The following is a 10069-nucleotide window of genomic DNA, read 5'->3' as shown; positions in this document are numbered from 1 at the left end:
AACTCGCATCCTCTTGAACAACATCTTGTCCTGGCAGCAACGGATCAAGAGGGGGGTTACAAATTCACTTTCAACATGGTTAACACTCTGCCAACCTCTTGCTCAAAGCCAAGGCTATCACTGCATTTTTCAGTAATACTGTGACAAGACTGACAAGCAGGCATCTGCAACAGGCCATGATAAAGGTTAATCACAGCGCTCGCTGTCAGGATCCACCTCATCTTTGATAAATGAAGGAAGACCTCTGAGCTTTTTCTCTCTTCCCACAGGATCACAATTGCTATAGGGGTTAGAAACCTATTCTTAGGCCCTCTTCCAAATGACTAAACATTTCCTTGAAGGCCACCTCTCAACAGCAGGCACATCCATTAGCATTCAGCTAAGTCTTCGTCTGTTTGTCACAAAGCAACTTAAACCCACCCCACAGCCACAGTGACAGCACTCCAACTCCCACTCCCTGCAGAACAGCTTTCACACAGGGTGTGATCACACACAGGTCAGTATCCCTGGCTCCTCACTCTCCCCCAGAGGAACTCAAAGCCACACTTTGTTGGGTTGTTTGATGCTTTTATTTATAACATGTAAAAACACTACTATTTCTGTTTGCAGGTACCTCTTGCTGCACTGCAAGTCACACAGCTCCAAACACTGAAGACTAGACAGGCAGAGAAAGGAATTAAAGTGTTTATGCCCAGAGTCACAAGGTCAGGATCCCAGAGGGTGTTTAATACAACAAACACTCCCCAGGGACTGTTCTACAAAAGCAGTACAGCATTACAAGTAACAGATAGTTGGTGAAAACACTAGGCAAAGGAACCATCTAGGGGGAACGAGGACCTGCAAACTGGTCTTTTTCCTTCAGCTGCCCTTATCTTTCTAATACAGGTAATTGTGAACTAAGTAGGTGTCTAGAGCTTCAAACCAGAACAGGGGTTGACTGATCCACACAGCTTAGTTGACACGAGGGTTCCTGAAGTTCCTTCCAGCAAAACGGGCCTTGCTGCCAAGCTCCTCTTCAATTCTGATGGAAAGGGAAGAGGGTGCTGGGTGTGAGCAGACAGCGTACAACTCCTGCATCAGCTCAGCTGCTGGCCTTGTGCTAAATCACCTCACCTGCCCAGTGCTGCAGATACTACCAGAGCCATAGGCAGCCTCATTTCACTGCACTGGTCACTATCACCCAATCTCACATAACTTCACCCAAACATTTAAAGTGTCTGCATGATGCTGTTCCCTTGGGCAAACAGAAGGACAGTGTCTCGTACATCTAGTATCACAGGATGCTTTGTGTGATGTTCCCCTTTAGTGTGTCCGTTACATTACCCACCCAACTCATCATTTTGCCTACAGCCAGCTCTGCAAGCACAGCACCAGCACAAAAGCACCTCTGCCAATGTCAATGTATGTCCTTAACCTACAGAGTGTTTCAGAGATGCAGACCAAGCTGTGCCCCAAAAGCGTCTCAACCCTCTTCCCTGCCAAGAATCTCACCTCAGCAGCTGGTTGTACTTGGCTAGACGCTCAGATCGGCAAGGGGCACCAGTTTTAATCTGAAAGGGAAATAAGAAAGTTAAAGAACTATAGCAGAAAGGAGGTCACCAGTGCCAGCACAGAACTATTCTATTCTGTTTAGAGCAATAAGCATAATCACAAGCTTTATTTCACCATCAGGCTCTAAATATTTGGGCTTCAGAGCAATGAAGAGTATCCATTTGCTAACAGCTTCAGTATCAGGAAATCCTGATACACTCACTGCAGTTGACTAGGATTTTATTTTTTTAAATGGTGGTTAAGGGTGAGTTTACACAAGATAACACTCCCATTACACAAATCAGCTTCCTGTATACAGAAACAGCAAATCTGCATGCCTGAAGTCAGAACAGACCCATCTGCTGTGCAGCACAGCTTCATCACCTTATTATCTCATCAAGCAAAAAGGCAAAGGACAGCAGTACAGATACTAACCTGACCAGTGCAGAGACCAACTACCAGATCAGCAATGAAGGTGTCTTCTGTTTCTCCAGAGCGATGACTCACCATCACACCCCAGCCATTGGACTGGGCAAGCTTGCAGCTGGAAGAGATAACCAGATGAAGCCCCACACCATCCCTATCTGCTAGCAGTGTTTGCTCTAGTGGTGCTGCCAAGCAGCGGGCATTCCTTGTTTGGCAAGACAGAACTGCCCTTTGGTACACATTATGGCTGGGAACATGTGACAACACGGTGATAAAGTGCTGCTTTTACACATGCTTAGAGACCGTGAAGTTGTTTGATGTGCCTCTAAGACTTCAAGACCATGAAGGTACAGGTTTACTTGTCAGTATCCCCTACTCATTAACAATTGCTCTCCCTTCACAGATGCCTAATCAACAGATTTCTATGGCACTAGCTCTGGTCTATATGATCACATCCCTCAATTAGATGATCCCCCCTCCCCGGCATGGCTAAGAGTGGAAACTTACGCTTGCAGGGACTCTGTCACAGAGCCAATCTGGTTGACCTTAAGCAGGAGGCAGTTGCAGGCTTTCTCCTCCACAGCCTTGGCAATACGCTTTGGATTGGTCACAGTCAGATCATCACCAACCACCTGGATGCCAACACTGCCAGTGAACTTCTTCCAGGCACCCCAGTCATCCTGGTCAAACGGGTCTTCAATGGACACCACTGCAGAGGGACAGAAGGAGCTTTAAGACAATGCCACCCTGAAAGGTCTCATTTGAAAGCAGTGGCACCGATGTGCTGCAGGCAAGTACTACCCACCTCAAATAACATTTCTAGGACTCCTACAAGGCTAGCTGCTTGTTCTGCTCTTCATCTCTCTTAAAAGGGAGGCTGCATCCTAACTCCTTCCTTCAGCAATTAGCCCCTGTTTGCACTACTCCTGCGCTTCCTGTTGACAAACAACTTACCGGGGTAGTTCTTGACAAAGCCCTTGTACAGGTCAGCCAGCTGATCAGGAGAAATGTATCTGCTGGGATCATCAGGGGATTTGAAGTCCAGGTCGTACTTTCCATCACGGTAGAACTCAGAGGCAGCCACATCCATGCCAATGACAACCTTCTCAGAGTAGCCAGCTTTGCTGATAGCAGTCTTCAGCAACTCCAGAGCTGAAACACAGTGAGGTATTTGAGTTCCCAACAAACATCTTGGCTCAAAGGTAGTCATTTACCAAGAACAGTACGTTCACTCGGCAAAGAACCTCCATTACCCCCTACAGAAAGCCCAAGACCACATAGAAAAGGTTTTTAAACTCTTCCACTTCTGAACTGACTGGAACAAGATATTACTTTAATACTGCTTTTAGCTTGTAATACCCTTGAGACACCATTATGGGATTCATAATCTCTTCAGGGAGGACTACATGTCAGCCCAGAAAGCTTAATACTAGATGATACTACATCCTCCTTCAGCTTCATGCACGTGGGCAGGAAGCAGTGACTGCACTTTAATCCTTTTTAGCTCCAGATCAGGTGTTGACCATCCAAACCCTGACAGGCAATGTAATACACAGCCCACCTCTGCACAGGGAACCTTCTTTGCATCTACCTGGTCTGCACTTGCATGTTTACATGCAGAAGAGGGAAAAGAACTACTCAGAGTTTTTGGATGCTACCCACTATGCTACCCTTTCTGGCAGATTAGCAGCTCCATTTCTGCAAAAGAGGCAGAAGAACATCTGGTACCGTTTTTGTAGGGACAGGTATTTTGTCTTCCACAAGAAAAACTGCCTCCCTCCCCCACAGGTTTCTGAGCAGAACTGTTTGGCTGTGGAAGCAGCAAATGCCTCAGCTTCCCAGGCAAGCCTTCAGGCACTCCCACACATTACCAGGAACAGCTCAAACTGTTTTCCTCCTCTGTCAGCAGACAAACAACTCCACTAAACATTGATTACTGACTTATGGGAAACCTGCAATGCAAGCAGACATTCCCACAGCACTTCTCAAATGGAAAGCGGCAAGATTTCCTTAAGCTGCTACAGGAATGAAACAATGAGGCACTGAAGTCAAAGCCATCCTGTCAAGCTGCATAAACTTACGTCCAAGGGAACAGCTCTGTGGTTCTATACCAGACCACACCAGTATAGCATCTTGGAAAGTTTGTCACGATAAGCAGCCGAACAAAGAAACAGCAGCAAGTCCTACAACCTACTGATCCTGCTTTCCAGTCGTACTGGACAGGTAGGGTCTTCACCATCTGGCTATCAGTTACACCTCCTCCCACACTTAGCTCTTTCTTACCTTCTTTATTTTCCAGTATGTTGGGGGCAAAGCCACCCTCATCACCCACATTGGTTGCATCCTTGCCATACTTCTCCTTGATTACATTCTTTAGATTGTGGTAGACCTCCGCACCAATGCGCATTGCCTCCTTGAAGCTGTCAGCACCCACAGGGAGGATCATGAACTCCTGCATAGCCAGCTTATTGCCAGCGTGGGAGCCACCATTGATCACATTGAAGGCCTTGGAGTAACCAAAAAGAAAAGTCAAGTTAGAAAGTTTCAGGGCAAATTGATGACAGCATATATGTTAAGACTCTTCAAGCCCTATCAAGAGACTTACAGGAACTGGAAGAATGACTTCTGCATTTCCAGCAAGGTCAGCAATGTGACGGTACAAGGGGACACCCTTCTCAGCAGCACCAGCTTTGCATACAGCCAGAGATACACCCAAGATGGCATTGGCACCAAATTTAGCTGAAATAGGGAGAAATTGTTTACTGAATGTTATGTCTTCATAAAGAGACTCTGCAATATCTGCACTTGGTTATGGAAGTGCACAGCATATGCCATGCACTGCCCATTTTTTCTAATAAGGTCAGCTAGAATCTTCTAAACCAATCTTTGTCTTTTCACAGCTCACTGCAACACAAAGCTCACTTACATTTGTTCTCTGATCCATCCATTTCCAGCATCAGTTTGTCAATCTTTTCTTGCTCCAGAACGTTGACATTCTGCAGAGAGAAGCAAGCAAAGCACTGCTTGAACACCAAATATGGCTCTACAAACTCTCACCTACCCACCGCATTTTTACTTCCCTGGCAGTCACCAAGAACTGCTTAAGGGCAACTACCAACAGTTGAGACTAGTTCTTGTCATTATCACACAGCAGCATCTTCTGGTCACTTCCAGCAGACCAAGGCTGACAGGTAAGTTGCACACATCAAAATCTTTTCTGTTCTTCACATTCAGAGCTGTAAGGCTGCCGTGTCCCTTGACTCCCTGACATTCACACTGCTATCTGCCGTGCACAGCATAGGAGGAAGTCCCAGTTTATGCCCCCTGCCCCATTAGTGCAAGCTCAAAGACAACCAGCTTGCTCACAACATACCCCCATTTGTAACTTAGCATATAACGTTTGGAACTGTTGCTAAGAAAGTGCAATCACTTTATGCACTACCATTCAGTTTTCCACCACCCTTTCTAGCTAGTGCTTAGTGCCCACAAAGGGCACAGGAATCTCACTCAAGCAGACTCTAAGACCCACCCCCAGATTCCCTTCCAAATTAGACAGCTTGGATAAAACCAAGTCCCTCCTTTTAAGCATCAGAGACAAGCTGCTTTAACTGCACACCGCTAAAGTTCCTAGGTGCGGAAGTATTTCTGCACACTGCAGCACTAGGCTGCTAGAGACTGTTTTGATTAAGTGTTAGATATGCAGTCATTAAGTAAAGCAATCACTGTAGGTCAGTTTGTTCACATGCGCTCCAACACACAGGCTAACACCCCCCCTATGTAATACAGTTCCTGTAACTCTCTCTAGAGAGACAACCCATCAGTTAGGATGCATTAACTGATGTTAGAAGACATTGCTCCTACCTTGCTAACCAGTGCAGGTGCAATTGTTTTATTGATGTGCTCAACAGCTTTTGAGACACCTGGAAGGAACAAGCAAATCAGACACTGGTCAACCACACTGGCTGTGCAGGCATTAGTAGGTGATTTCAGTAACAACAGAAACTCAAAAATACCACCTCATGCTATTCAAACCGCAATCCAACCTGAGCTTACAGTCAAATCCCAACACTTCTAGAGGTCATCTCAGTTGAATGGAAGCTGCATGAAGTAAGCATCATCTAGGAATGCCTGCTGCAATGTTAGTAGTTTGCAAGACCATGCACTGGAGAAATTCATCCAAGTGACAAGGTTGCACTGAAAGCACATCCATTACCTGGGTACACAATGCTGTCGCCAGGAACTCGTTAACATGTTTAACAGCTCTGGATACACCTGACAGAAGCGAGATGGACAAGAGAATCAAGGAAGAGATGAAGACTCAGCCAAAAAGAAAGTCAGCCATGCAAGAAAAAGACAAGGACACAAATAGGTAAACAGACCTAGAAAGTCAGCAAGTGTCTGATACAGAGCAGCAGACTAGGAACAAAAGAGTTCAAAGGATAGAGGAAACTATGCACCAGCCAGCAAGGCTGTATTTGGTCTTTCCACCCAGGTTGCCATACTATTGCCAACGCCATTGTGGACCCAAACCTTGAGTGGCTGACTGACAGCGTTTAGAAAAGGTTTTAGGACAGGCTACTCCTGTGCATTCACAGAATGGATGAGGAAGGGAAAAGAAAAAGGTTTCCCCAGAAGTTCAGCATGCAGCAGCTCAGGCATTTCACTAACATTTTCTAACATTGGTACAGCACCACCTTAGCACATTTCAGACTCAATACAATGCTGAAGTGCACTGTCTCTGTACCTGGATGTAGGTACAGAAGTTATCTGCTCTTGCTTCAGACAGGGAACAAAGCATGACCACAGCACCACCCTTTTAATCTCTGTGGACCCACCATTGCATAATCCAGCAGTTTATAGACTCAAGGAGTCTATAGTGCCAGAGCAAACACATAACAGCTCTTAGAAAATCTGGTCTACAAAGAGATCTTGTGACTAGCTGCAGTATCACCAAGCCTTTTGGAGCATGTAGTTCAGATGCTCTTACGACACACTACTAAACCATTCTGTACTCTGACATGCACCAACATGCAGGGCAACAGGAGTGGTGTAACAAAGTGTGTCTGGGCATACTGCACTAGAGACACTATCACCTCGCTGGCATGCCCAAGAGCTCCACGCACCCACCTATGAAGCACAGTGAGCTCCACCACCACATAACTGCCCTGAAGGCAGAGTCACTCTCCACATTGTCCCTGGGGAAAATCCACCGGTCTGTGCTTTACTGCTGCCCCAGCCGCACAGCCCACGTGTGGCACACATTGCTATCATCTTACTGTTAACCTCCACTGCTTTAGCTTAATTGCCATGCCTCGTACAGAATACGGGTGGCAGCAGAGGAGCCCATGCGTCCTCTGCTAAAATTTGGCATAAACACATACAGCACCACAGCCTGTGTAACAGGCCAAGCTGGGTACCAAAACTCAGGCTCACCTTTTCCCATGTAGCGTGTCTTATCATTGTCGCGAAGCTCCAGAGCTTCATAGATTCCAGTTGAGGCACCACTGGGAACAGCAGCTCTGAACAGACCTGTTTACAACAGAAACAAGACCTGTCTTAGCACATTCAAACCCACAAAGCATTCTTCACCCATGTACTATCCCAGCCTACTGCATACTTCCATCCCTGGAGATGGGAGAGCTAATCTCTAAACCACATCTCTGCTTACTTATGCTGTGGTCCTGAGAGTGCTGTCTGCTCCTTCACAGCGTCACCCATTCCTCTGTGGCTCCCTCATTCTGATCAACAGCAAGCTGACTCATTCTCCTCCACTGTGCATTTCAAGAGTTTAAGATAGGAAAATAACCCATTCCCCTTCCAAAAATGTAGCTTTATTCACTGAATCTACTTTTGAGCTCAGTCTGACAGGCAAGCTCTTAAATTCTTCTAAGACATGGCATACAAAGGACAATTAGGAGACCCATTTTGTTCATCTGAGTTCCAAGGTCTTCCAACAACAGCACAACCACCCAGACAGCTCATTCTTCCAGCCAAGGATGTTGAACTTCATGAGCAAGTCAGTACACTAGGGTCTGTTCTGCCTGTGGTTCAAGATGCCAGCTTCAGTCTCCAGTCCTTCCCTTATCCCGCTACAGCAAAGAGCTTAGTAGGGGCAATCTCATTAAACAACTGCATTAATCTTTTGAGGCAGAAAGATCAGCTATTTACAGATTACAGCTATTGTGTTTGCTCATTCCACCAAACCACACTGGTATGTGCCTGCACAATGCCTTTGTCAGATCCTATCAGATGTCAGATGAACAACTAACCAACCAAAGGAAAGTCCTACAATAATTAAAAATATAGGATGTTGTATGTGAAAGAAAACCCAATTAGACAAGTTTTTTAGTCATGCCTGAGTACTTACGCAGAGAAGAACAATCACCCAAGATTCAGTTCTGCAGCAGAAAACTATTTTGTTACACAGAGTGACTGCTAGACAAATCAGGAATTAAACTTCAAGTGCAGTCATACAGAGTTCAGGGAACACTGAAAACTAAGACCTTGAGCAGCTGCTTCAGGACAGCAACCAAGGGCTCCTGAGTTTGCAAGTGCTATCCCAGTTTCTGCCCAGGGCAGGGGGAAGAAAGCAGGTTTAGATTAACACTTGCACAATTCAGACTGTAAGAAGCAGCACACATCAAAAAACTCTTCACTGTCCAGGCCAATACCTGGAGCTCAGAGAAAGAGCAAGCACAATTCCACTGCTCGAACAGGACAGTCTGTATACTTCTGACTGCCTCTTCATTTCTATCAGATGTAACAAAGGAATAAACATCTACAACTAAGAACTTACCTTTGTTGGTATAGAGGTCTACCTCAACAGTGGGATTCCCACGAGAGTCAAAGATTTCACGGGCATGGATCTTAAGAATCGACATCTTTAACACCTGAAGAGTTCAGCATTAATCAATTAGCATTAGTCTCTTTACACCCATCATAAAAAGCTTCCTTATAGCTAAACTAAATCTACCCTCTTTCAGTTTTAACCTGTTCATTAATATTCTTTAAACACAGCTCTGTGTAACCGATTTTTTTAAAAAACACATAAAGGGCAACCCCCACACCTCTCCTTCCTTGCCCATGCCTCCTGAGCAGTTCATAGCCATCTATTGCAGCACACCAGTTGGGTGATTCATCCTGCCAAGTCTGTGATAGCAATTAGACCACAGCTTTCTGCGTGCACAGGGACTTCCACCTCCTCCTGCTGCGTGCACCAGCATAGACACATCAGTGACCCCGTCAACTTTTCAGAACAAGTCTGAATTCCTTTGAGGCATCTCACAACTGTTTCCGTGTTGGTTCCCAATATATCAGCAGCCCCTGGCTGTTCTTTCTTACTCACAACTTCATCTCTTTCCCCCACTCAAGTCTAGTTTAAAGCTCCCCCTATAAGTCTAGCCAGCTTGTTGGCAAAAATGCTCTTGTCCCACGAGAGTTAAGAGGTGTATGTTGAGAGGACAGAAATCTCAGCCTAGGTGGGAAGAACAGTCTAAAACCTGAAGCCTTGTTTCCAGAGAGAGCTAAGGGAATGTCAGCTCACCCCACAAGGACACCTAAGCAAACCTAATACAGGAAACCTCTGCTACTAGTTAGAATTATTTTTGATTAAAGACTGAAGTGCAACAGTTCTTAGTATGCACAGCAGCTGTTCAGAGCCAAATGTAACCTATCTTGAAATAGAAACAGACAGTCACAGTTCTAATTAAGAGCTTGCATTAATAGTCATGCTGTCTTTACAGGAATAGCTTTTCCTCTTAAAAGGAAGAAAAATCACCACAATCTTTTGAATACTTCCTTTTCGCCCCTGCTCACATATCTCTACTTTTCCTTAAGAAAACTGCAGTAAGGAATGCCTTACATAAGCTCAGCTACGTTATAAAAAAATCAAGTCATACAAATGCCTGTGAGCCATCGACTGGCACCAAACCCAGCCCATCTGCAGAGAAGAAATTTCAGCCTCAGAACTATCTGGAAGCTGGCTTTCTGGCAAGCCGATGTGGGTGGTAACCCTGTTTACAGAAATGGTCATGAATTTCTCTGCAGTTACTGCAAAGTTAAGAAAACAGAATCTTAGAAATACTGCCGCTGGTACAGAGAGTGTGTGTGTGTG

General features: G+C 45.4%; 1 protein-coding gene across 3 annotated transcripts; it reads right to left on the bottom strand.

Annotated features, from left to right (window-relative positions):
- Positions 1-550: 550 nt before the first annotated feature.
- Positions 551-8848, bottom strand: ENO1 (enolase 1, (alpha)). Of its 3 annotated transcripts, none has more exons than XM_010085450.1 (11): positions 8753-8848; positions 7390-7485; positions 5818-5876; positions 4883-4952; positions 4562-4695; positions 4240-4462; positions 2911-3108; positions 2464-2665; positions 1966-2074; positions 1492-1550; positions 551-1021 (listed from the first exon to the last, which is right to left on the bottom strand). In XM_010085450.1, exons 1-11 carry the CDS (start codon positions 8835-8837, stop codon positions 952-954), a joined length of 1305 nt encoding a protein of 434 aa, XP_010083752.1. In that variant the 5' UTR covers positions 8838-8848; the 3' UTR covers positions 551-951. The 3 variants fall into 3 exon arrangements, with proteins under 3 accessions (XP_010083752.1, XP_010083753.1, XP_010083754.1); XM_010085451.1 differs by lacking the exon at positions 5818-5876 and adding an exon at positions 6170-6228 and having other exon boundaries at positions 8753-8842; XM_010085452.1 differs by lacking the exons at positions 4883-4952; positions 5818-5876 and having other exon boundaries at positions 8753-8837.
- Positions 8849-10069: the final 1221 nt, after the last annotated feature.

This window comes from Pterocles gutturalis, unplaced genomic scaffold, assembly GCF_000699245.1.
Source record: "Pterocles gutturalis isolate BGI_N339 unplaced genomic scaffold, ASM69924v1 scaffold6380, whole genome shotgun sequence".
NCBI classification, from domain to species: domain Eukaryota; kingdom Metazoa; phylum Chordata; class Aves; order Pterocliformes; family Pteroclidae; genus Pterocles; species Pterocles gutturalis.
Note: the sequence above shows the minus strand (reverse complement) of the source record. Positions and strands in the feature narration are given on the sequence as shown.

Coding starts and splice junctions, on each gene's coding strand:
- ENO1 (XM_010085450.1), bottom strand. CDS start 8,837: ATGTCGATTCTTAAGATCCATGCCCGTGAAATCTTTGACTCTCGTGGG. Junction 7,486..8,752: donor AGACCTCTATACCAACAAAG/GTAAGTTCTTAG, acceptor TGTTGTAAACAG/GTCTGTTCAGAGCTGCTGTT. Junction 3,109..4,239: donor CATACTGGAAAATAAAGAAG/GTAAGAAAGAGC, acceptor ACTGTGTTTCAG/CTCTGGAGTTGCTGAAGACT.